A 27,484-nucleotide genomic window follows, 5' to 3' on the forward strand; every position below is an offset into this window, starting at 1 on the left:
AGTTAAATTACTTGTTCAGTAGTATAAAAAAAGGAATGTACAAAATGGTGTATCTAATGTATTAGTAAGATACCTGGAATCACAGATAGCCTTAGCAGAAGATCCTTGGAGAGCAAAGAGTACCAGTCCCTTGTCTTAGAAATGAGCAAGCGGAGGCCCAGAGTGGCTGGATGGGTTTCCCAAGGCTCTACGGATGGTTAATGTACAGCAGGCAGATCCCCTGCCTCATAGCCCAGTGCTCTTGCTTCAGGAGCCCCTCTCTTTATACCATCCCTTCACCAACAGGCTCCCTGACTACGGCCTCTCAAGCAGTGGGCTACATACAGGCAGGCGGCTCCCAAATAGGGACGTGATACTGAGCCTGAATGCGTCACACGTGCAAGACTAGCAGGAGACCAGCCCTTACTTACTTCGGATGGGCTCTGGTTCCGGGGAGCCAGACGGTGGGACCATCAGAGACTGGGGGCTGCTCTTTCTTTCTCCATTGGCTGTACCAGCTGCTGAAGCAACAGCCTGGGAATCTGGATTCTCAGCACGAATGGTCAGTTTCACTGTTGTCTTCGCTGTCTTCAAGAGGCTAATAAACTGGCAGGGTGTTGGTTTAGAGGGGAAATAAAATTTACAGGCAAATTAGTAGACTTATACTTCCACTATTATAGCTGGAATCTAGAACCATCTATGGTTGAGAGAAGAGTCAGAGGCAAATTCTTTCCCTGTCAGGATTTCAGTGGTCAAGAAAGAATGGTTGCATTTTCCTTTCTAGTTTCTCCAATTCCCTGATATTGATTAAGGCCACAGTTAATTTCTACTGTAAGTCTAGTTCTGACCATATTCTTCATTATATAAGTAACGGGCTTTCAACTTTTTACATTTCTAATTAATACTGCCCAGTTCTCTGGATTATTACAACCTTTGAAGACATATGGGGTGCTTTACCCACCTCTGATTCTACAGAGAATGTGAAGCAGCTTACACAAACATTTTTAATAATATGGAAACACTTAGGTTAAAAGCAACATAAGGAACACTATGCAACAGAAGAATCAAGCCAAATGGAAAGTTAGAACATACACATGTGAGTTAAAGGATGAAACCCATACAATTATTAAAACTGAATTTAAAAATGGTTTAGGCATCTTGCTGGCCAATGTAGAAATGGAAACATTGGCACTCCAAATCTCAAGAAAAATAGGGTTTTTTTCCTAGCACTTATGAAAGGCCTCAAGTGAGACTCCTAGTAAGTACAGTATTAACATCACTTTTGAGGAGGAAGAAACTCAGGCACAAATAACTGTTTAACCCCAATAAAAGTTATACATTTAATGGCTGAGTTTTAAAATCTGTCTATAAAGCAATATACATAGTGGATATTTTATAGGAGCAAACATCCATTAAAAAACATTCCTTTAGTCTTAATACTAAGTTGACCTTTGTTTAGAAGTTCCAAGTTTTCCTAAGGAAAAACTGAAATGATATTTATCAAAAATGCTGACTGAACCCTGAATTTATCAGGTAACAAAAAATACCTTAACATCATCTTAATTGGAAAACAGAAAGTAGAAATTAAATAAGTTCCAAAGAATCTCTTCTCTTCCTTGCAGATATCTGTCTAATACAGCTACACAGCTCTGATTCCCTATGACTGACCACACACACACACACACACACACACACACACACACACACACACACACGTTTAGCCATGCCCAAGGATGAGTTTATGGTATCATCTGCTTTCTTTTGGAAAAGTACCTTTTCAACAGGATAGCCAACAACTACTTCGTCATCTACAGCAAAGATCTGATCTCCAACTTTGAGCCGTCCATCCTAGATGGAAACATGGAAGATTCTGAGTGAATTTACAGAAAGAATTCCCTCCCCACCACTTTCTGAGAGTGAGAAGGGGGAAGCCTCACCCTGGCTGCTGCCCCGTGCTCTGTTAGACTCTTTATGATGACCCCGCTGAGTGTATCTTCTTCACTGATGGCAATGCCCAAACCCCCCTGATCCTAGAGAAGCAAAAACAGAAACACTCAGAAAACGTGAAACAGATTAAATTTATCCAAATGGAAAGGTATGTGACCGAAACTTCTGAACACTGTCTTCTTACCCAAGGGCTAGAAAACAAATTAAAACTGTTCTAAAATCCACTATTAGAAATCTCTTCTTTTCTTAAGCAAACTTTCAATTATTTTAATGGGATTAAACTCTCCTCCATCAAATAAATAGTCAAATGTTTTCATTCCTCCCATATGTCCACTATCTCTAGTATCTTTAGCATATATATCCAGTAACATATCTCTAGTAACTCTAACAAAATATCCAGAGAACTAAAACGTATTCAACAATTTAATGACTGTACAACGTCTGAGAATTTAGCTCTGTGTAACTGGCTAACTAAGTGATTCAACACCAAAGTATCCTCCTTCTTCGTCTTTCTGGCCTACAGCTTAGAGATAACCGCTAACACTGGCCCCTTCATCCCTTTCTGCTGTCCTTCCTCCTTTAGCAGACAGACTGCCATGACTGCTCATGCTCTGTCCTTTCTGGACCTGAATACCCAGACTGGTTACTTCAAATACTCGTGTTCTGATGTGGTGCAGAGTGAAAATTCTCTCAACTCTTAACCCAAAGACGTGCACTGAAAACCTGCCAAAGCTAGAAGAGCTACACCTACTTCTGTCTATATTTTCCACACTTTTTTTTATGAAAACCAAGTGTTCCATAACATGGGGTTTTACCTTTTCTTAACGTTTACGTGAACAAAATTACCATAGGGTTTTACACATTTCATTCTGGTTAGAGCTAGCAACATTTCTCATTATAGTTTGCACCTAGGGAGATGGAAAGCAAAAGAGAGAAAAGGGAATCTCGCCATGGTTTCTCTGAAATGTATACATGAGAGCCAAGGTTGCCACCAGACATTTAAGATCACGACAGTGAGATAAGGCTTCACCATCATTTTAAAGATTATCAACACTGTGGCTTTGCAATGGTGATTAATGCCTGACGACTTTCCGACTGTCACTGAGCCTCCTCTCTGCCACTGCTCTTTTCATGTGTATAATACAGAGAAAATCACACACTTTCAGGGAAAGCAGAGTTCAGCTGTAATTTCCTTTCTGGCTAGCTGTAGAAATTTGGATAGGTTACCTAACATCTCTTAACCTCAATTTTCTTATCTCCAAAAAAAGGGAAAATAATTCTTGCCAACTACAAGTTTGCTGTGAGGATCAAGTGCAGTAAGAAAAGGCTTAAAAGCCTGACACACTATGCAAAAGTGTTGTTATCACACACACATTCCTTCTACTTATAACTCTACAGGATATAATCAAACTGACTTCAGATAAAGTGTCTAAACTTGCCAGCATTTTGAAACCCCGAACTCTGATCTAGGGGTCAAAGAATCAGGCACAGTGAATAGGAAGGTCAACGTGCTACGAGACTGACAAGTCTCAATGCTGACGCCAAATGTAAAAAACTGAGCTACCCTCTATTTGGGACACTCCACACCAATGCTCTTTCCTACTACAAATAAATATTTGTTTGAATAAGTAATACTCTATATCTACCATGACTGTATGTACTCAATTCTGAGATTTGAGTCTATTACTATCTATTCACTTAACTGTAGTCAGAAAAGTACTTTACTAAGCACAGAGGGCATTTGCTGGCTGTTTACCTAACATCCATTCCCGTCGTACTCCTTTATACAAACTCAGAGACTTCCATTAGAATATCCAGTTCCCTCTCCCCCTGCTACCTCAAACGACTCTCTCTTAAATGGCAATAGAATGAGGGATTCTTGAATGGAAGTGTATATGGACTTCTTTATGGAAAAAGCTTTAATAACTTCTTTTCCCTCTACCCACAACACAAACTGCCCACGATGACTTTTCTTAAACATATAAGACCAGAGCAATCCATTTTTGTAGAGTTATTTATTTTTTAAAAAAGAAATCAAACCAAGAAGAGTCACAGTATTTTTTTCCACTAAATGCTTAACAAAATCTGATCACATGCCAGGCTTTATGCCCACCACTTTATAAACAACTCACTTAATCTTTATAATTACAATATTATCAGAGGTAATACTATCATCTCCAATTTATAGGTAAGAAAATGGAGGCAAAGCAAGACCACACCATGTGTGAAGTCTGGACCTGATGAAACAAAGATTCAATCCAGACAGACTGCCTCTGCTGCCCTGGCTGCCTTGGCGCTGGGGAGTCGCAGAGGAAGCACCCCTTTCTGCTGCAGCATTTCATGTTCCATCCCTCTATCCCACCACCCTACCTCCTCCCTTCCTCTCCTCTTCCCTGAGCATGTCACTACTCTTTCTGCTTCTACTCTGTTCATCCACTGCCCACCTGCATTCCAGCATGAGCCTGCAGCACTTGAAAACACTGATAGGTTTCTGTTCAACAAACCACTTCTTTAAAGTGGTCACTTGAACCTAAGGCTCAGATCTTTGCAAAAGCAAATACCTCAAGGATGCCTATCGGTGAGATTTCTAGTTATTTGAGCTTTCGGTTTCACGAAGGACAAAGACTATAACTTCTGTTTCTTTATTCTTTTTATTTCCTCCATAGCAGGTCCTTGGTAAATAAATCAAAGGAGAGATCACTAAATGTCATACCTTGGGATAATCATAAAGGCAGGAAAAGCTGGGTCCCTGCCCAAGTATCAATTAGCACAGTGGTTCTCAAACTTTAGCGCACACTGGCATCACAGAGAAGGCTTATTACTACAACACAAGATGCGGGCGCACCCCCCAAAGCTACTCATTCAGGAGGTCAGGGTGGGCCCACACACCTGGAGTTCTAACAAGCTCTCAGGTGATGCTGATGCTGACGCGGCTGGTCTGGAGCCCAGCTTTGAGAACCAGTGAATTAAAACACCAGTGTCAAGGCAGTCACATCATTTCACTCCAATTCAAAGCAGATTTACCTTGGGAAGCTCCAGATGCTGCACGTTTGGAAACGAACTGAGGTCCACAGCTGCATCGGAAGTAGTAACGCTCGGTTCAGCCTGACAGAGGGAAAGAAATGACAAAATAGGCAACTGAGTGTTATGCAGTTTTGTTTGTTTCAATACAGGGGCTACTTAATCAAAATCATTTCATATGCTGTAATTCCTTATTACTATTTTATTATTTCATGACATTTATGAACATTATATTCTCTTTAAAATACGAATGAGGTGTGATTAGACGGCAATTATTATGGAGCACAAAGACACAAGGTGCTCCTCAAGACTGCCTGGGTTTACTCCACAGTGCTATCTAACAACAACCCAGCTCCAAATGGTGCAAGCGCTGAAACACAGAACACCAGCAGAGGCACCATTCACTATGCTTTACCGTGCTAGTCATCAAGTGTATTTAGGAGCTATTAAATGTTTTACCTGAAAATTATTAAAATCCATTTTCTTAAGGGACATATTTGGTACAATTCATATGAAAATAAAATTTTCTCCCTTATAATCTTGAAAAACCACTTGACTCAGTTCACCATTATGATCAGTGAGTTAGTTCACCAGCATGAGACAATGATTTCTGCATCTTATGTACAGAAAAACCCAATGTATAGATATTAATTTAGGGAAGAGCGTTTCCATTTCTATGCCTTTTCCCACTGAGAGTTATCATGGTTCCTCTAATTTTAAGCTTTTCACTCTCTCCTATCTCCTTTTACTCATTCTAAACATGTATCCAATGCATCTCCAAATCAAAACAAAACTCCCACCAAAACCCCAATTTTCTGTCACCCTCTAGCCACTGCCTCGTCTTTCCTAATTTCGTACCCATCGTTTGCTTTCTCAAAACCACTAATAATCTCCTAATTGGGAAATCCAAAGAACTCTATTCACCTTCTCACTTGAGCTCCCTGCAGTATTCAAGGCTGTGGAATATACCCTTTCTCAACGGGGCTCTCCTCAGCTGCTGTGCAACATGCCCGCCTGGTTCTTCTTCATCTCTGACCTCTCTTTGTCAGCCTTCCTCCTTACTGCTGATATTACACACTACTGACCTGAGCCCTCTTCTTCTCTGAATGTCCTCCATAGGCCAGAGCCTCAGCTCCCATGGCTCCCAAGTCGGCATCTATGGGGATTCATCTCTAAACTCTACACCAGCCGTCTCCATGGACACTCCTACTAGGCTTTCCAACAGGCACTTCATTCTTAAGCTGCCTCAGAGAGAATGTTCTCTATTTTTTTTTTTTTTTTTACAAATATCTGCTTCTCTTTTTTATTTTAGTGAAAGTTAGCCATCTATCGAGTCACTAAGTCAGATATCTGGAAGCCTCATACCTCTTGTCTGTTTCCTTCACCAGTTTATTCTCAGCCCAAAACACAGAACCTATTACAAGGCAGATACTCAACAAATATTTGTTGGATAAACAGATTCTCAACCAGTCATTTTTCCTCACTGAGTATATTTAGTTAGGGATGAAGTAATGTCAATTTGGGTCCTAAATATCTGACATAACCACTTCTTCTTCTCTCTCTCTCTTTTTTTTTTGCATTCGTTCAGGCCCTCATTATCTATCCCCTGAACTACTCCAATAATGTTCCTACTCCCTTTAACTTAACTTCTCTGCCCTGCAACCTGTGATTTTTCTCTGCACCATTTCCAGAGAAGTTTTTAAAAATATAATTTTCATTCTTTGAATTTGCAAAGACATGGCCTCAAAGACAAAGTCTGCACCATGATCCCCATGAGCCGACCCTACCCATTCCCTGCCTCCCACTGTTAGTAACACTCTGCAGTCATCAATTCTCTTCATTTGCCAGAGCCTCCAGGCCATTCCTCAATCCATGTGCTCTGCCTGCAATGTTTATGGCCCCCAAGTCATCTACTTCCAATATACACTTCATGTGTAACCTCCCCTATGAAGTCTTACTCTCGCTTTCCCTCCAGAGGTAAAACTGTCAACTCCTTTTCTACCTTCATTATTCCCTTTGCAGACTCTACTAGTAGCCTTCATGTAAGCAGTGTGCTTATTTACATGAGTGTTCTTATACTAGGGTATAAACATCTTGGGTGCCAAGGCTATGACTTACTTATCTTTAATATCCCTGCAAGAGTTCTATAATTGTTAGCTGAATTAATAAGTGGTGTATCAAGCAAATCTTCCCAGAAAAACAAACATAAGCTACATACCTCCTTATTTTGAAGATTCTCTGAGGTAGCAGGCAAAGGTTCCACTGTATGCCCAGGACATACGGCCATCTGACTCACTGCATCTTTACTTCTAAAGGAAAAAAGCACTGACCTATCATATCATGAGCATTCATATGATTTTCATTCTTTAGCTTGAAGACTCAGATTATTAGAGAAAATTCTGGGACCTGGAACTACAACACTCACACATTTATATATGTTTTATTTTCATTCAAAAGAATTCAGAATTGAAAGGCAAAGGAAAAATATTTAATAAACCAGAAAAAAATGCTCACCTTATAAAAATTATTTTTACTTTAGAAGGGGCACATTTGATGATCGATGAAGCATTCTGATGACTTCTTCCATATAAAATTTGACCATTGATCTATGAGAAATAAATATCATTAATTGAACCTAGAATTTTAATTTCACAAATTTTGATCATCCTATCTAATGAAAAGCACATTTGTTTCTCCTTTTAAAATATTATATATATTTTTCTTCCTAGAACATGAACCTGACTTTGATGGTGAGAAAAGAAAAGCTCGTGTTTAAAGCCAACATTAAAATAACATGCATGTAGTCTGATCTCCATGGACTAAAGAGGCACCACTTGGACTGACTATAGGACAGTATTCAGGCAGGCGACAAGCTTCTAGAGTGCTTTGTACCAAGCAAGGGCTCTGTGGAAGCACCTGTGACCCGCACAGATCATCCTGGGAAGGCCCTGACTGTCATAGCTCCTAATTAATCTCAAAACTCAAGGCCTGGGAATGGGCCACTGGGGAGAAGCAGTGCCAGGGGATTCAGGGTTTAGGCAGCAGAATGTGCTTAAGCAGCACAGTACCTAATGGAAACTGCCAATCATCCTGTCATTTAGCCACTGCTGACTGAGCCTTCCTAGCCAACAGGGAAACACATGAGGCATGGTTCAAGCAGCGTAAAGACACATGGATCCCAGCCTACAGGAGGCGAGGACGAACAAATCAAGCAAACACAATTCTAACACTGTAAAGTATGGTCCACAGTTTATTTTGCTTGGCGGGCTGAATTACTGTGTTTGTTATTTAGCCTCAAATCTGACCCCACCACATCCCATCCCCATCACGTCTACCATTAGGGATTCAACTCCTAGAAGGTTCAGTGGATCAGTCTCATTACCAGGGCATGATTGGCCATTTGGTTTTTTCAAAAGCTCCTAATAAAAATGCAGCACACAAAAAAATGTTTTTGAAATGCGATCTTTATTACTGTCTTGGGGCAAAAACTGTTTCTGGTGCTATATAGTCACAACCTTTTAATGGAAATTAATGGGAACAAGGGCTGTAGTTAGTAGAGATTTGGTCTAGAGCCAAATTTGCTGCAACGTATCTATTTTATCAGAGAAGCGGTAGTTTCCTCAGTCACCATATGAGACCCGGGTGGATTTTCCGGAAACTAATGGTTCCATTGTACCAATTCAGCGAGAGTAAATTCAGTGTTTTCCACAAGAACTTACCTCTAGAAGCTCATCTGCAATCTGCAATCGACCATCTTTCCCAGCTGCTCCATTTGGATCAATCCCCACTATAAAAACACTCATCCTGGACCGGTCTCTGTTCCCAGCAAGACTCAGACCCAAACCACTACGACCCTTCTCCAGTTCAATCATATGTAGCTCGCCTGTTAGGGTTCCATAACGCTCTCTGATATTTTCTACACACAACAAGAACAAAAAACCCACAGATAGTAAGAGCTAATTCACAGCCAAATGCTTTACTACGGAAGGTTATTTAGAATGGCATCATAAGGGCATTATTTGTACCAAAATGTAATCCTTGGCAGTTAAGAAAACGCTAAATAGACTGGCGGCCTGGGCGTCAAGACTGGTTTCCTGGAGCACCCAAACTTTGAGGAGTTTCTCTGCATCCAGGGTGCAGAGTACAGTATCTGATTAATCAGTTCACCTGGGGTGATCAGGGCCAAAGAAATGATCCACATTAACAAACTCTCAAAAGACTGTGATTAAAACAGAAAGTTACTTTATCATTTGCAGAGAACAGAACATCCAGAGGACTTGTCTTTACTGGTCAGTGGAAGCTTTTCTCCCACAGGAAAATCTACATGGCATGTCACATCATGTTGGATGGAGCTCGGTACAAAGATCCAGAATAAAGGGGATGGGTTTTCTTATTGCACAGAGCCATCAGGCCACACACACTGATGTACCTGCTGTCATTAAATGAGACCTTTCATACCTCACATCCCACATGTTCAAGAGGTAGAGTTTATTCTTTAATCTGAGAGGGCAAGGCCACAGGTAGATGCCCCAGGCCCAGATGAACAACCAGCCAGTGGCCAACACTGACCACCAGGCACGTGAGTGAGCCATCCTGGAGCGCCAGCCCAGCTGAGCCCAGCCAACCACAGCACCTTGACAGATTAATAATAACTTGTTTTCTTAAGCCATTAAGTTTTGGGGTGGCCTGTGACATGGCAATATATCAACATTCCATTTGATGTTTTCCTCAGAGTACATTCTGGCCACCTTGATGGATTAGCAAAACATTCTAATTTCATTAGAAATACACTGAGAAAACCGCAAACTTTACAAATCATTTCTTAGAAAACGTGACTATTTGGCTAATGTCATGCATTCTATATTGATTCTTAACTGCATCAATTTCATAAACTGCCATTTCCTGATTCCTTCTTGAATCTAGCAGCACAAATTTTGTACTCTGTACTTCCTAAAAGCATATACCATAGCATTCTTAAAAGAAATACTTAACATTTTTAAATGAAACTTTTTAAAGCACTGACACATAACTTTGAGCTTAATGTTTAATGTTTCCCTGTAAAATGGCTTATTTCCTTAGGAAACGGAGACACACCCACGATCCTAATAACAGCTGCCTTTGAATGCTTCCTATGCATCATCATGGCTCCTCAAACATTATCTAATTCACTGTTAGCAACAGGGAATGCAGGAACTGAATTTTAAAAAGGGGGATACCACCAGGCTAAAACTTAGAGGCAGTTAAACAACTTCCCAAATGTCCCAAGTTTTTATCTCAACAATATACTATGTTACCATCTTAGTACAAAAAATACCTAAAATCAAGGCTGTTCTACCAGCAACAACAAATAGATTTTACAGTGAGGAATCTGAGGCCTAAAGGGGGGTGACGACTAGTTCGAGACCAAGAGATGGCTCATCCAGTACAGCTTCTGAGAGAGTGCCCTGTCCTTTTTAACTCTCATACAAATGGCAAAGTGGGCTTGAACAGGGATGCAGATTTAAAAAAAGGAAGAACGTGATTTCATGCCTCAGGAATGTGTGCTGTATTCAAGTATAACGAACAGCAGTTCTTTCCACACAAAACTGCAGCATGTATAACTGAAGGTGAAACGTACTTATTCATCCAGGACATAAGCCTTGAGAAACCCAGAGCTACTTTAATTTAACCTCTTATAAGTCAATGCATTTCAGAAAGACAACTTACTCCAGCTGTAACCAAACTCATCCTCTTTGTCCACATCTGCTGAGATTTCACTTGCCGGTGACTGTGCATGATCCTCGCTCATTTCTGCAAATGCTGGAGGAGGGGGCGGAGGCACACCGCACAGCGGAGCCTTTTCTGGCTCGGATTCTGACTGACTGGGAGCCTGTGGGAACAAGAAGAATGCAGTGGGTATGCAGTCTAAGGAAGGAAAACTCAACGAAAAGAAGTAAGTCTGCAATGTCAAAAAAAAAAAAAAAAAAGAGTAGCTTTAAAATATCTCACATATTAAATAATGGGAAAATATACATATATAAAAAATGGTAGAAAGGATTCAGGTAAGGTTTAAATACACTCAACAAAATAGTATGTTCAGAGCACAATCCATTAAATGGTTATATGGTATTTCAAGGTGAAGAATTAAAGGCTTAAATAACTTAAGATGAAAAGTTGTACAAACTTCCTTTTTTGGAAAAAATCTCATTCAAAAGTTATCTGGGCAAGATTTTGGGGGTCTAGAAAAGGCTTCCAAGAAACTAGAAAAAAATTAACGAAGTTAATCATATAATCAAGCAAAGCAGTTCAAAGCTTGTTAGTGAGAATATATATAAAGAATTTTTTATTTCTACCTGAATCCTCTCTCAAAATGACTTGTAACAAATTCATGAAAATGAGCATTGCACATGCAGGGTTCATCTACCACGGAGACAGTTTGTTAGCAAAGAGCACACAAATTCAGATCTCAAGGGGGCTGGTTTTAAGGGACAAAACCACCGGCCCCTTACCAATGTAGCCCTAAAGGAAAATGGGAAAACAGGGTTGAATACTTCATATATACCCAAAGTTTGCCTGGTATATTTGCTGTCACTTAGGGTTACAAGTCTTATTTATTTCAAAAAAAAAAAAAAAAAAAAAAAGGACTTGGTATCATCAGGTTCTTTTTTTCTTTAATTGAAACACAGTTGATCAAATTTTTGTATTATAGATTATCAAGCAGAATATTAGAGTTAGAAAGGCCCTTAAGTCATTTTATTCATTTACTCATTTTGCAGATTAATAACCCAAGGCTGTGAGATGTGAAAGATTTTGTTCAGAATCACCCAGTGAAACTAGACTTCTTTTTGCTTAATTCTTAACCTAATCCAATGCACTTTCCATTATATCACGTTGTCTCCTCCAATTTCTACAGTAAGACAGAGAGTACCTAACGCAAGGGTCAGAGATACCCAGCTAAAGTTCCAACACTGCGGTCAGGCTGTCCCTGATGCCTTAAACATACATTTTTCCTTCCTTCTTTGTTTCACCTTTTTTTTTTTCTATATAAAAATCCCTCTGATATACCTCATTTTGTTTTATATGTGTATATCTGGAAAAAGATTGTGACTAAGAAATATTTCTTAGAGAACACACTAAATGACAGGCATATACAAATACTTAAGAATAATTAGTGTCAAGAATCAAAATATACCTAAAATTGAAACTACAGGGCACTGAATGTGATCTTTCTTTGATGATTCAGAAAACACTTCGGATGCTAAGCTACCCCAAAAATGATCCTGGCAAACATGAATTACTATTTTGCCGGCAAAGCACAGGTGAGCTGATTGATAGACACTTAGGGGCAACAGATTTTCAAGTCACAGAATCTGCTGCATTAAAATGTTTGGTTTACATACCATTGGCCAAGCGGACAAAAATTACTAGTGGAAACAGAATCCTTGTCATCCTCCCAAGTGTTGTGCCATAAAACACTCAAATTAGCAATGTACAAATAAATATGAACAAACAAATAAAAAACTTCATTTGATCCAATGAAGGTTCATTAAACATACTAGGGTAGGAAGGAACATGTAATTTTTTCTGGTTAAAAGTTTTTTAAAAATTTACTTCTCTAACAATGGGAAATGTGAGAAAGCATGAATTAAGCCCATTTCATTTTTAAAAAGTAGAACAAAATCTAATATAAACTTGCCATAATTTTAATAAATTTATAGATGCATATTTTATAGATCTTACTCTCTGCATAACTTTTCTGAGCTGTTATTTTCCTTAAAAACAAACAAACAAAACCTGCTTGTCTAAAAACTATTCACGATCTTACTTAGGCAGAACATTTTCGCACTGTGAGTGAACTCAAATGGTGCCCTAACATAACTGATTAATCATAAAGCCAATACAAGCCTACATTTACTAAAGGGGCAATTAGGTGTTCTATTTTATTATCCCTGATACTCTCATTCTTACTGAGATCATGTAAGTTAGCTTGCTGTTGACACTTCTTAAAATTTACCAGTAAAAATACAACTCTTTAACAAAGACCATTTAGCCTTCATGGGCAAAAATGCAAAGTGTACTTGAAATCACTCCATGCCATGTATGCACACAAGTATAACGTACACACACAGCACACTGTAACACACCCACTTACTTGTGAAAATTTCACACTAAGACAAACCTTAAATGGTGTGGGAGCAAAAGGGTTAGTTGGGGAACAACGGAAGAGAACTCTACTTGAATTCTGTAACGCCTACAGTAACAGAAAACATATTCCTTCAGATATAGCATCTTTGGTTATCCATATTACAATAACATGAAAAATCCAATGAATATTCATAAAATGCTTCCTGAAAAAAATTAACAGCTTTCTTCCTTTCACGATCAAATTATAGTATACAAGTTCTTGTAAGTTTTTGTTTCAATTTTGGATTTATAATTTCATCAGAATATGAGAATATCCAAGTATAGATTTACAAATGTTGAAACAGTTCCATGTTTCCTCATAAGGCATTTACACGGACATACTTTATGAATATTCAACAAACTCCTGCATATACACAATTATGTATGGAGTGATTAACTAACAGAAGAGCTTTTAGGACTACCTTGTATAAGTATGAGAAGGATTTAAACCAATACAAGGTTTTTAAAGAAATTATGTGTGAAAGTAGCTCATACATTTGGCAACTAACAAAAATTTATGTATCTGAAAATTCAACTCACACCAAAATATAGGAAAGGCATTGGACTCACGATTCTCCCTTACTCTTCAGAAGGGCCATGTAATTTCAGCTATAAAAATGAATAGGTTCTGGCAAGAAAATGTGCTTAAGAAAGGATTTGCATGCCCACTCCAAACACACAGTTTTTTGTTTTTTTTTTTTAATCCTTGCCCAAATTTAGTAAACACTGAACTGGGACAAAGGCACAGTAGCAACAAAGAACAAAACATTGGCAAAAGGCAATGGCAAGACAATGGTCATTATCCAACCTTGTCAGCGTTGAACTGTAGAGAATCAGCAAATGGGTTAGTGCTGCTGAACTTGTACTTAGGGTAAAGGTTGTGCGGCAAGGAAGGCAAAGGGGATTTCTAAAAGGAAACATAAGAGGCGCTGAGCGCAAAAGAAATGTACTTAAAACAACTCATTTGTAAGGACAAAGCAATTGCTGATTTAAATAACTGTGCGACACTAGATCCTGTCAGAGCTCATAATTAATAACAACATCTTATCAAACAGTCTAGAACTCAGGGTTTACCTCTAGCAACCTGAATCCACACTCAAATCTAAATCTGGCCACAAAACACAGAGGAATCAAGTCTGTCAAACCGATCCCAAATTTCTTTTGTTTTCACTGAGTGTCTTCACTATTACCGACAGAGAAGCACATATATTTCACCCACTTATATTAACACATGTTCCATGCATATCAGTAAACATGCTTCAAAATTGAAACCATAAAAGGTTTTCATTTACACTTAAAAGCAAATTATGCTTTTTTGGTAAAACAAAGAAAAAAGAGTCTATCTGTTGCAGAGTGCAAATTAAACATTCGCCCGCTAGTCCGTTGGTAAACTTCAGTATTCTGTTATCTTGTTTCCCAGTACGGAAACTTTTCATACCTTGACTAGATATTAAGTTTGCTTCAATCAACAGTATTCTTTAATTTAAAAAATGAAATCAACAATTTTTAAAGAAATGACCCGCTGTACAGCGATGTTCTCTATTTCTGCCCACTTTTTGTGGAGCTAGGAACATATATATATATATATATATATATATATATATATATATATATATAATTTCCTATAAAAGTTCCCATATTACTGGGGAATTTACGAGGTTTTGGGTAATATTTGAAGTCCTGCCTTACAGTGTTCACACAGGCTTTGTGGCTCGCCTGTGATACACTCTGAGCTTGGACTACTGGAGCTGAATATATGTATTACAGGCAGGATGACGGCCAGAGAGAATGTAGCATTTTCATAGTAAAAAAAAGAAAAAAAAAGAAAAGTAATTTCCCTAGCACAATAAATTCTTCTCTTTTTTCACACTGCTATCTTTTTCTTTTATTGACTATATCTTTCAGGGGAAATTGCAGACGTTTAAAATTCATTTTGGCTGGAACTAAATGTTTGTGTTACTTCTCTCTATAAAAAAGCCCTACTGGCAAGCATCAAGAGTAGGGAGAGGTTGTCATGTGACACCACCCTGTATGAGAGAACACTCTACAAAGACTATCCTCACTCAATACGCCTGCACTAAAGCTTATGCCACATCACCCTTTCAATCTGCTCTTCTTGCAATGTTTTTCCTACAGAAGGAAGATGGGTAAAAGAAATGGGCACACTGACATTTCTGCTCATCTCAACTTTCTCTCTGCTTTTCAATTTAAAATGTCAGACTCCTGCTTTACAAAAGAGAAGATCACAAATGCCAAAAAACATGACCATTTATTAAGGTGGAAGAAATGACTAGGCAGAGATTAAAAACACATCCTAGGCAAAGTAACTCAATGTTATGGAAAGTAGATTATTTCTAATCCTCATACATGGAATTGGCAGGTTTTACATTTCCTTTACAATTCTGTAGAACAATATAAATCAAAATAATAATGGGAAGAAATGGAATATTTAAAAAGAGCTCTGGTTTTTTTGTTTGGCTTTGCTTTTTGTTATTTCAACTTGCAGCTCTTAAGGATTAGAATTTGGCCCTGATAGGAAAGTATAAAAGTACAGGATGAGCACAGCAAATGAAATAGTAGATCACTCTATTATTAGGGAAGGATTTATAGAAACAGACTATATCTCTTATTAAAAAATCAGTGATGAAACTTGTGTTTATAGTTCCAAGGGCTGATGGAAACAGAAACGTTGTTAACTAAGAAGCAGCACAGGGAAGACAAAATCATCCTCTGGCCCGTATTAGTGGGATCCACCCTTTAATGAGACAATGTGGTCAGACTGAGTTTGAAGTGTCATACTGGTGGAATTATCAGGGCTAGTTCTGGGAAGTTCTAATTCTTGAACAGTTTAAGAGCCAAAGAGACTTACTGGCTTTTCAGTCTATGTACAAGTTTTTCTTGAAGCTTTATTATATCCACAAATAAAATGTTTCCCATCAAGAGACTCTTATGTATGTGTATTTTTTTTCCTTTAAATTCCTGGAGACATGATTATTTTCATAGGGAAGTAAATCATTAAAAACAAAGTAGATCTCATCTTAAATGTAAAATTAATTCTAATTTCCCAAAGCAAAATATGTATGTAGAGGAGGAAAAATATCTTTCCTCTACCTATCGTAGATTCTTGACTGGACCTCTGTAACGAAAAACAAATTAACGAGAGAAAAGCATGTATATTGATTTAACGTAAGTTTTGCATGACACGGGGTCTTCGTAAGGAAATGAAGACCGGAAGAAATGGTTAAGTCTGAGTGTTTTTATAGGAGGTCTTATGAAGAGTAGGAAGTTACAGAAAATATGATAGAACAAAACAGCACGAGCTAAGTGTAGTTAACTGGGGGAAACTTAGCAAGGCCTGTTCATTCTGATTTCTCCCAGGATTCCTCCTCCTCCTCTGGAGATAAGGATGCTCCTTTCCTTAAGACCTCTCAGGAGAGTCATATGACCTGCTTCAGCAGAGAAGGGGGAGGTCAGAGTCTTTCCAGCACCCGCCTTTTCTCAAATAACTTCAGTTTAAATATTCAATATACCAAGGTGTCGTATTTCAGGGTACCATGTCCTAAACCCTGTCACGTATCATTTGACTACACATGTCATTCTAAGCAAGATTTATTCTGGAATAATTGCTATAAATCAGGCTTCATTATACCTCAGATAATAAAATAGGAATATTTTCCAGGTGCATGAGAAAAATATCTTCCTAGTGCATTAGAAAATGCGACTGGCATCGAAAGAAATGTTTGTAGTTTTTTCAAAAGTAATCTGAGAATCGTATTCAGCAGTTTATAGTATTGTCCTAAATGATATAAAAGTTGGAAATTAAAAATAAAACAAAAAAAGGAATAAAACCCACCCACACACAAAAAATAGCTTTAACTTAACTTAAACAGCCATTTACCAACATTATCATACTGTGTCTATGTTTAACACAACAAATGGAAACAAATGTAGAAAGATCTGTAGTTATTTAAACAAACTGAATAGCATCTGAAAAGAATGCAGGATGATACAGCCCCACCATTTGGCAGATTTTCTCATCTGAATGGATAATTATCACCTAACAATCAACAACTGAATGATTAAAAACTGCAGATGTGAAGATAACTGCTTACATTAGGAACTACTATTTCATTTCTTACAGTGAACTCAGACCAGAGCTACACCTGTCTTGACAACAAAAGGAAAAACCAATAGGATAAATCTGGTCACTTTGTTTCCCAGGGCACAGAATATTGACAAGTTCCTTTTACTGATCTCATCTAAAAACCTGTTTGCTATGTTCCTTCCATCATTTGAGCATTGCTATCTTAAATTTTTAATTTTAAGAATTAAAATTAAATGTATTATATATAAAATTACATATTTTAAGTTTTAGATGATTCTTTTCACTTCCCTCACATGTGTTAACATTTTCTTTCTACATACAACAAACCCTAAAAGCTAATAAGGAGGTATTTCAAAGAGATTCAGTATGACAGGGGTTCTTAAATCCAGAGGTGGAAATTCTCTATGAGCCTCAGGACATCTAGGAAACTCCTGAAATGCTATGCAAACTTTGCAGTAAATGAGAAGAACTTTCTAAGGGGTATGTGGCCCCAAAATATTTAAGAGCTGCTGCACAGGAAAATATTATTTTTTTCACTGAGGCATAAAGAAAAAATAGAAAAAAAGTTTTAAACTCTTGGCATAATTTTCATCTTCGTAATTTTCAACACATCGAATACACAAAGCTTCACTTAGTATCTTCATAAACAACATTCACTGAATGTGCTTAGAATTTCTAAAACATTTTTTAAAGCCATTTCACCTGTGACAACTGACGGTAAAATGCATTAGTAGGTCTCTGTCCACCAGGGGCTGTACGGTAATGAGAGCTATACAGTCAGTGATGATGGCTGGGAAACAGCAGGTATGAAATCACTAGCATATAAAGATACAGCTTAAACAAAATCCATCATGTGGAAAGTTAATGTTCACTGGGATAGACAAATACATGAAAGATCATGCACAGGAAATCATGAGATTGCATAAACTGGAAATTCTGTCCAGAGAATAAATTTATAAAGAAAATGAAATCTCTCTGGCTTCTAAGGGACTTGACTAGACGTCACAGACTGTCAACCTGAATGACTCCACCACATCCCTCTTAACAACTTCAATATTTTATGACTATAGTGAACACTAATAATTATCCATCTAGATGCCTATGGGCCACCAATGAATCCTATTTGTGTGTTTTTAACAGGCTTCAAGTGTCTGCTAAACATGGTAGAAGGGATTTCCAGGACAACTCAATGGGGAAAAAAAAAGAAAAAAAAGCAAAATAAACTTCTAAAAAGTCTCCTGAGATTTCAAGACTCGAACTCGGGTCCTAGAAACAACTTGGCCCTGGATACATTAGATTCCAAGTTGAATACTGTTTGGATATGCCTACCTTGCCCTTTGTGTTTGCTTACCCTTGGTCTGTTTATAATGCTCTGTACCATAAAGACTACAGGGTTGCCTGCTTTCCGAATGGCTTCCACAGCTTGTTCATGGCTTGCATCTCTGAGGTCCATGCCATCCACCTGCAATGGAAGGCCTCAGCTTAACATTTCAAGAAGCTACAGAACAACAGAACAATTTGTCGATCTGGGGTTTTGAGGATCCTGGGTGAGTCTCCTAAAAAATCTGTTTCAGATTCAAAAATAATTGAGAGTACTTATGAGGCTCCAGAACTTTTCATTTGTCCAGCAGACTTGTGGTCCCTTGTTTTGGACACAGATTTCTGTCTCCAATAATCAACTGAAATAATAATCAATTAGAATGAAGGCTCTGCTTCTGCTTCCCTTACATTGCCCAGTTGTTCCTTTCAATTAATAAATCAGCATCATTAAAGAAATAATATAAGGGAACTGCCTAGCAGCACTGTTTTCATCATGAAAGTCACTGTACAAATTTTCTTCCAATTCATTACAGAGTGGTTTGGGAAGTGGGTGTGTGAGGCTTTGTGTATTTCTCTCTGTACAGGGAAGCTTGAAGATAAAAACAAAATTCTGATGTTCAGAAAAATCAGGTTATGGCAAGGTTAGTTTGGCAAAAGAATCTTTGCAGTAGACGTGGTAGGAGCTGGAAGCCAAGAAATTGTGCTTATCTGTTAGTAATTCTTATATAAATAGCTTGAAAGTGAAAGTTATTTTGTAACTTTTTATTGACCATGGCTTGCCTGGGTGATGATCAGCTCAGCTTATGCACTATACGAATAGGAAGGAAAACAGTTTGAAAGGCCAAATGCTAATCCTGCCAGAAAACTATAGGACACTGGTATAATTTTATCATTTCCAATTACCAGAGAATGGTATATACAACAAAATAGAAAAATCAGAGTAGACATAATTCTGAAAAAGAAAATTATTAGATCTCTGCATAGAACATTATCACCTTTAAAAGAATTATATACTATATTTAATTGAAAACTTCCCTCATGTTGATACTTAGATGAAATAACAACATTTCTTTCAGTGCATATTAAAAATGGCTTCTAACTTTTTGTAAAATAAAAGTATTCATGTTTACTATATACTTCATTAGTGGGAAAATTTAACAGGACATTAAATATCTTTGCTCAAGTCCAAAGAACTCTATACTTAGAATGGAATACTTCTCAGGTCTCTAATTTACATACATTTTCAGAAACTCTTAGCAGAGACATGTTCTAGAATCCCCAGGATTAAAGAGGCCTAAGGCTTCTTATTTACAGAAAAAAGCCCCTGCACGTAACAACATTCAACAAACTGTTGCTTAGCAGTATTTTACCACAGGCAAAAATCCTTTCTTTTCAATTTGAAAGGGATGTTTTAACTCTCTTAATACACTGAAACAAACATTTTGGTGCAAACTATGATTAATCTTTTCTTGAAATAATTTATAAACATTTCTTACTTTTTTCTACTTAGGTCAAAGGTATTCAATAGTGAAGTACCTATAAAATAAACTGCCTTGTGATAATCTTAAATTACAAATTTTATGTAGTACTATAACTAAAAAAGAATCCTTTAACAGGGGGCTAAGGTATCATCTAATGAAAAGTAAAGATGCAGGAAGAGAGAAAAAAAAGCCCATCATTCTTCCTTATAAATGGTCAGAAGAAAAAAAAACAAAACACCAGACATGGCCCTTGCTTTCTCTCAAGTCTCAATCTTCTTCCTTCTTCAACTCTCAGAGACAATCAATAAAGGAATAAATAGATCAATGCCCAAAATGTTCATTTCAAAGTTGTGACTGATATGTATAACCTTCTTCTACACAATTAAGGCATTTTAGTGTCTAAGTTATATGGATTTCAAAAATGAGAGACAATCACTTGTACAAAGTAAAAATAATGGTTGTTATAATAACAAAGTGATCGGTTTCTATTTGGACGTTGTCTCTTTTAGTCTTCTCTCTAAATCCTGACAACTCAGCAAACCTGGGTCAGCTACTCTTTCCTCTAACCTAAACTAAAACTATGCTTATGCTGATCAAATAATTCATCACACTGCTCTGAAGTGACTTGATCACTTGTCAAGTCTGTCCCACTTGACAGGCAGGCACAGTGTTTTATTTACTGTGGGATCCCCAGAGCCTATTACAGCACCTGGAATGCAACAGCTTCTCCAGGAATATTTGTTGAGTAAATGATGAGTGACTCATGAGAGAAGAGTTCATTTAAAATATTAAACTTAGCTTCGAATTAAGGGATTAGGTACAGTTTGACCAAACGTTTCTCTCTCACACATAACGCAGTACTCATACATGCATACACACGTGTGTACGTACCAACTCACACGTACACACACACACACACACACACACACACACACACAGAGCCCTTATTGATGAATGGGGAATGGGCACAGCACTGAGATGGAGGAAACGCCACGTTTGGATTGGCAGGGGTGGTGGGGGAGACATTTATATAAAAGGCAATCAGGATCTTAGCATAAAAGCTTTACCAGAAAGACTCACTTTAAAAAATTTCATCCAACAACATTTAAGTATTTCTCGAAATAAAATCTCATTTAAGGGATTAATTATGATGTACACATTCTGTGTGTGTATGTATACTTTTAAACGATTCAATGATTTCCCCAAGAAATTTGCTTTGTTCTTTAAACCGAACTTAATTATTTTATCTTAGTGCCCATGTTTTTTTAAACAGTTGATTATACCCCCAAACACCCATCTCTACATCGAGATATATAATCTGCCATCATATACTGAAGAGAAAAATTATGGACGAAAACAAACAAATAAGAAAGAAATGCTTTAACAGCAAACACATTTTACTCTAATGTTGGGTCAGTGTAAAGATGATGACTCCCTTGGTAAAGAGGATGGCCCAGGTGAATAATTTTAGCACAGAAAGCTCACTGGAGGGTACCTCTACTATTCTATCTCCAGGTTTCAAGGTTCCGTTTTTGCCAGCTGGACTATCTTCAAGAACATGTTTGATGAAAATGCCCCTCATCACTTCACCGTTGCTTAGACGACTCCCCATCCCTCGTCCACCAACAATGCTGATGCCCAAGGATTTGCTTGGTTCTCGCCAGAGTTCAACCCTATAAAAAATAAATGAAATTTTAAACTCTCATAAGAAAGTACAGGGGGAAAGCCTCAGAATATTGGGTTTGGCAATGATTTCTTGGCTATGACACCAAAGGCACAGGCAACAAATGCAAAAACAGACAAACCGGACTTCAATAAAGGTAAAAGCTTTTGTTCATCAAAAAGTACTATCAAAAGACTAAAATGGCAACCCACAAAATGGGAAAAATATTTGCAAACCACATATCTAATAAGGGATGAACATCCAGAATATCTAGAGAACCCCTAAAGCTCAACAACAAAAGAAAACAAACAGATCAAAAATTGGGCAAAGGACTTGACTAGATACTTCTCTAGGGATGACATATAAATGTCCCATAAGCACATGAAAAGATGCTCAACATCACTAACATTAGGTAAATCAAAACTACTATGAAATACCACCTCACACTCAGTAGGATGGCTACTATCAAAAAAAAAAAAAAAAAAGAAACCCAGAATATAAGCGTTGGCAGGAAAAAATTGTAGAAATTATGGAGAAATTAGAACACTTGTACACTGTTGGTAGTGATGTGAAATGTTGCAGCTGCTATGGAAAAAAGTATGGAAGTTCCTCAAAAAATTAAAAATAGAATTACCATATGATCTGGCAATTCCATTCCTGGGTATATACCCAAAAGAATTCAAAGCAAGGTCTTGAAAACATACGTGTACAGCCATGTTCATAGAAATATTATTCACAACAGCTGAAAGGTGGAAGCAACCCAAGTGTCCATGGACAGATGAATGAATAAACAAAACAGTACATAAATACAAAGTAACATTATTCAGCCTTAAAAAGGAAGGAAATTCTGACACATGCTAGGACATAGATCAACTTTGAGAACGTTATGCTAAATGAAATAAGCTAGCTAAGTGAAATAAAGGACAAATCCTATACGATTCCACTTATATGATGTACCTAGAGTAGTTAAATCCATAGAAACATAACACAGAATGGTAGTTGCTAGAAGATGCATGGTGTGGGGGATGGAGTTCCTATTTAATGCGTACAGAGTTTCAATTGTGCAAGACGAAGAAAGTTCCGGAGATGAATGGTGGTGATGGTTACAGAGCAATGTGAACACACTTAATGCCACTGACCTAACACACTAAAAAATGATTCAAAAATGATAATAGTAAACACATTTTTTTAAATTCAAAGGAATAAAATGTTATGTATGTTAATTTTTGCAAATATTATTTGCTCAATTTATTAAGGTTTTACCAGTAGTAAAACAAGATCATTGTAAATACTCTTCCAATTATGTGTTTTATAGGGTCTGATAAATACTAATGTATTTCTGAAGCTGATTTGTTACAAGTTAATATTGGACTCATACTCCAGGCTGGGGCACCGGTGAATGTAAAAGGACCAATATCCAGAAGCTCTAATACTGCAGACATCAAAAAATTCAGCTACCCTCAAACAGATGGTACCGTCTAAGCTTAGCAACCCAATCAAGAGAGAGAACATTTCTGCATGCACTGTATCAGAAGCCTACCTCTGTAGAAGTCTGTCTTGCCAACACAGACCTAGAAACTAACAGTCAGCGCAAGAAGAGCAGTTCTTGTTAGCAGCGCTACCGAGATCCTCCGTGATCTGATCCCATCACCACCTTCTAAATGCATCCCTCACAGCTCTCCACTTTCCTCTCTCCAACCCAGCTACATCATCTTGCTGTTCCTTAGGTTCATCAGACATGCTCTCCCGCCTTGGGGCCATGGTGCTTGCTACTGCCTGTGTCCTGAATGTACTTCCTCTACCCACATAATAACCACATAAACTCTTATCTGATAACTGCAAATAGCTGTCAGAGCTATGGATGAATTGAAAATACATGTCTTTTGAAAAGGCGGGATATAAGAATAAGGTGATTTGCAGCAAGGTGTTTGGCCAAGATGACGGAGCAGCTCAGGTGACTGGAAGCAAACAGAGACACTGAGTAGAAAGCTCTGAGATAGGTAATGAGACTGTGCAGTCTACTCCCAGCTGCAGGAAGGGAGTCAGCTGACACTGGACATCAGATAAATGAAGAAAGCATGGTCCAGCATGCTCTCAAACTTGACATTTGAGGTGCTCCCAGAGGAAACGGAAGGATGGAGGTAGGACTCCTGTGCAATGAGGGAGGTCACAGTGAGAAAAGACTGGGATAAAAGAGCACTACAGGTGGCGTGAGAGGGCAGGCAACTGGTCACATGAGGTAGGTGATGAAACCCACATGTTCTTGGGTCAGCACTTTTTCCTTTATTAGAAATCTAAGATCCTAGAGATCTACTGTTTAGTCTAAAAGGATCTCACCATGATTCCTGATCTTAACAAATCTGTGAGAAGAGCTTAAACTAGTTAAAATCCTATTCATCATTTTCTTTCATTCTAGGAATTCTGGGAAAGACAAGAACCAACTTCTTCCATTTCCTAAGGTAAAAGGGCAAAGTACTAAAGTCAGCAGGGTTAGCCATTGTGTTTCATATTTAAGAATCCAAAATACACAGATGGGGCTTCCTCGCTCTTCTTTTAAAAATGTAAAAAAAATAAATAAAAGAAAGAATGAAAGAAAATGTCTCCTAGGGCTCTTTGTGGTTGCTGTAAACTAGAGAGTGGTTCTTATGATTCCCTGAATACGAAAAAGTGCAGCAGCAGCAAACACTTATTAAAGGCTTATCATGTGCTCAGCGTTGTTCTCTAAGTGAGTTCCACACACTTTGATTTAATTCTCAAATCACTCCTATGAGGAGGATACTCTTGTCAGCCCCAGTTTAGAACGGGAAGAGGCACAGAGAGGTTAAACAGCCTTTGGGTATCAGCGCCTTGTGCTTCCTCAGGATGTGGCACAGACAGCAAAGTGCTTTCAGATCCACTCCTTAGAGGAAAGGCTGTAACTCCTCAAAACATCAGAGCAGATGAGCAAAGACAGAGCTGCCAAAAGGACCCCAGCGCTGAGGAACCAGACTCAGGATCCACGGAGCAGAACATGGTAAACATTCCGTGGAAAGAAAAAAAAAAGAGACCTATAAAAGAAAAATTTTACAGAACATGTGCAGAGCTGGTTTTACAGAAAAACGGCAGCCTTTCTGGAGAACACAGGTTTAAAAAAGAGTGAAATTCAGAAAAGCAAAGGTAAGACAGAGCTGAGGCCAGGCTGCTTGAACTTAGAACCAAGAGCTCCTGGGCTCAAGTCCTGCCCTTCCGCTCCTTAACAACTGTGTGACCCTCTGCAACTTCTTTAGTCTCTCTTTTACTTTCCTCAGCTGGGAAACGGAGCCAACAAGAGTCTCGACATCAGAGAGCTCCTGTGAGGATTGCATTCAGGAATACATGTAACGTGCAAAACAAAGCTTTGGGACATACTAAGCAATCAATAAATCTCTGATTACTCTTACTATGATGATTATAATTATGATTACTGAAGTAATGTCAACAAGGTATAATATTCAATTCAGACGACAAATGAGCGAATGTGTACCCCAGCACCTCAATCCTGGTATGCCTATACATTGTTTACTAAGATAACTTACCATTTTCTACCCGTCAGGTTGACAAAAACAGTTTTTAAATGATCATACGATGTGGTAACAAGGATGTGGGGAAAAGGAAACTCATATATATTGGAAATAAAAGTAAAAATTGGTATAGTGAATTTGAAAAGCAATTTGACAGCTTCTAGTAAATAATACAGTTCAATCTATGAGCCAGCAATTCCACTTTGGGATATACACCTGGATAAATTCTCATCCATACATATAAGAAAATAAGATATATTTACTGCACAGAATTATTATAATAATAATTAACTGTTAACTACTCAAATATCAATGAGAATGAACTGTGGTATATTCATATACTGAAATGCACTGCAACAAACTGAATGAATTAGATGTTTAAGTATCAACATGACAGATCTCCAAGACACTGGTTTGAGAGAAGAGTAAGTCAGCTGGAAAATGACACATACAGTGTGATACAATCCTGTACATGAAAATCACACAAAAGTGTAACACAGATTATTTACGATCTTAAAATTTACGCTTTGCTAAAAAGTATTCTCTATTCCCACACAAAGTAAATTTTTCTTGACTGCATGAAAAAATGTCCTAGCAGGTTTCCAATGTTGTAAAGCGTATTCATAACACTTGTTCCTCATTTACTAAAAGCTCTGGCTATTTTGGTAAGCTTCCTCATGAATTTCTATGAATTTTCCCCCCAAAATACCTTAGTGCTTCTATGTAGGTTAGGGAGGGCAGAGTATCTTCTTTAAGATTTATGGAAACTCCAGACATATCCTCTCTGTAAATTAGTTGACTGCCTTTAGAGACACCTCTTAGGCTGACGTGAAGGCTAAAATCGAGGATAAAAGTATAAAAATCTTCTGGTCCATAAGTTATACTCTTCTCATAAGAAAATTTCATAATGATTCCTGTGTTCAATGCTTTATTTTCTTTGTTATGAGTAACGATGATGAAGATGCTGATAAGACCGACACTGACTGAGTGCTCACTCTGTACTGGGCACTGTACTAAGGACTTTACATGCATTATGATATTGAATTCTCCCCCAAATTTAAAAGGTTCTACTATTTATTTTTATTTTTAAATTAAAAATTTAATTATTATTTCAAAAATGTTTCTTAAGTGAAGTACAGTTGATTTAACATATATTAATGTCAGGGGTACAGCATAGTGATTCAGTATCTTTACAGATTATACTCCATTAAAAGTTATTACAGGGCTTCCCTGGTGGCGCAGTGGTTGAGAATCTGCCTGCCAATGCAGGGGACACGGGTTCGAGCCCTGGTCTGGGAGGATCCCACGTGCCGCGGAGCAACTGGGCCCGTGAGCCACGACTACTGAGCCTGCGCGTCTGGAGCTTGTGCTCCGCAACAAGAGAGGCCGCGATGGTGAGAGGCCCGCGCACCGCGATGAAGAGTGGCCCCCGCTCGCTGCAACTAGAGAAAGCCCCCGCACAGAAACGAAGACCCAACACAGCCAAAAATAAATTAATTAATTAATTAAAAAAAAAAAAGAGTAGCCCCTGCTCGCCACAACTGGAGAAAGCCCATGCACAGCAACAAAGACCCAATGCAGCCAAAAATGAAATAAACTTATTTTAAAAAAAAAAGTTATTACAAGATAATGGCTATAATTCCCTGTGCTATACAGTATATCCTTGTTGCTTATCTATTTTATACATAGTAGTTTATATCTCTTAATCTCTTACCCCTAATTTGTCCCTGCAGCCTTCTCTCTCCCCTTTGGTAACCACTAGTTTGTTTTCTATATCTGTTGGTCTGTTTCTGTTTTGCATATACATTTGTTTGTTTTATTTTTTAGATCCCACATATAAGTGATGTAATACAGTATTTGTCTTTCTCTATCTGATTTATTTCACTAGGCATAATATTCTCTAGGTCCATCCATGTTGCTGTAAATGGCAGAATTTCATTATTTTTATGGCTGAGTAGTAACATTCCACTGTGTGTATATATACATATAGATAGATAGATATATAATTTCATCTAATATTTATAATTCTATCTAACTTACTTCTGCCTCTTTCTTCAAATAAACAAGGAACTTAATATCTTATAATATTTTTTCTGCCACAGGTCTACCACTTATATTGTCAATGTGGGTAATAATGTAGAAAGACCTTAATTTCTCTAAGCAGTCTAAACAGTTTTTTTAAAATTCAAATCAAAAAGTCATTTTAGATGGCTGAAAATGCTTACTGTCTTTCGTGAAAGCAACATAAAAGGTTTCCTATACTTTG

At 37.8% G+C, this 27,484-nt stretch overlaps 1 protein-coding gene and 1 long non-coding RNA gene across 20 annotated transcripts in view; one reads left to right on the plus strand and one right to left on the minus strand.

Annotated features, from left to right (window-relative positions):
* The window catches only part of MPDZ (multiple PDZ domain crumbs cell polarity complex component), a 355,494-nt gene that overhangs the window by 16,029 nt on the left and 311,981 nt on the right, over positions 1 to 27,484 (minus strand). For 8 of the 19 annotated variants that reach the window (XM_082470785.1, XM_082470784.1, XM_082470776.1 and 5 more), the window contains 12 exons: positions 21,512 to 21,689; positions 18,567 to 18,677; positions 13,919 to 14,017; positions 13,106 to 13,177; positions 10,654 to 10,816; positions 8,667 to 8,863; positions 7,462 to 7,553; positions 7,166 to 7,256; positions 4,951 to 5,031; positions 1,917 to 2,009; positions 1,753 to 1,827; positions 411 to 585 (listed from right to left, as the gene is read on the minus strand). In XM_082470785.1, the coding sequence (XP_082326911.1) occupies positions 411 to 585; positions 1,753 to 1,827; positions 1,917 to 2,009; positions 4,951 to 5,031; positions 7,166 to 7,256; positions 7,462 to 7,553; positions 8,667 to 8,863; positions 10,654 to 10,816; positions 13,106 to 13,177; positions 13,919 to 14,017; positions 18,567 to 18,677; positions 21,512 to 21,689 (1,427 nt within the window). The remainder of the gene's footprint in view (positions 1 to 410; positions 586 to 1,752; positions 1,828 to 1,916; positions 2,010 to 4,950; positions 5,032 to 7,165; positions 7,257 to 7,461; positions 7,554 to 8,666; positions 8,864 to 10,653; positions 10,817 to 13,105; positions 13,178 to 13,918; positions 14,018 to 18,566; positions 18,678 to 21,511; positions 21,690 to 27,484) is intronic. The other 11 variants (XM_082470790.1, XM_082470789.1, XM_082470777.1 and 8 more) reach the window with 5 other exon arrangements.
* LOC309665032 lies at positions 10,810 to 26,719 on the plus strand. Its single transcript, XR_014266174.1, has 2 exons — positions 10,810 to 10,879; positions 22,995 to 26,719. It is a non-coding gene; the product is annotated as an uncharacterized lncRNA (long non-coding RNA).

This window comes from Balaenoptera physalus (genome assembly GCF_965194825.1).
Source record: "Balaenoptera physalus genome assembly, chromosome: 7".
In the NCBI taxonomy this organism is placed as follows: Eukaryota; Metazoa; Chordata; class Mammalia; order Artiodactyla; family Balaenopteridae; genus Balaenoptera; species Balaenoptera physalus.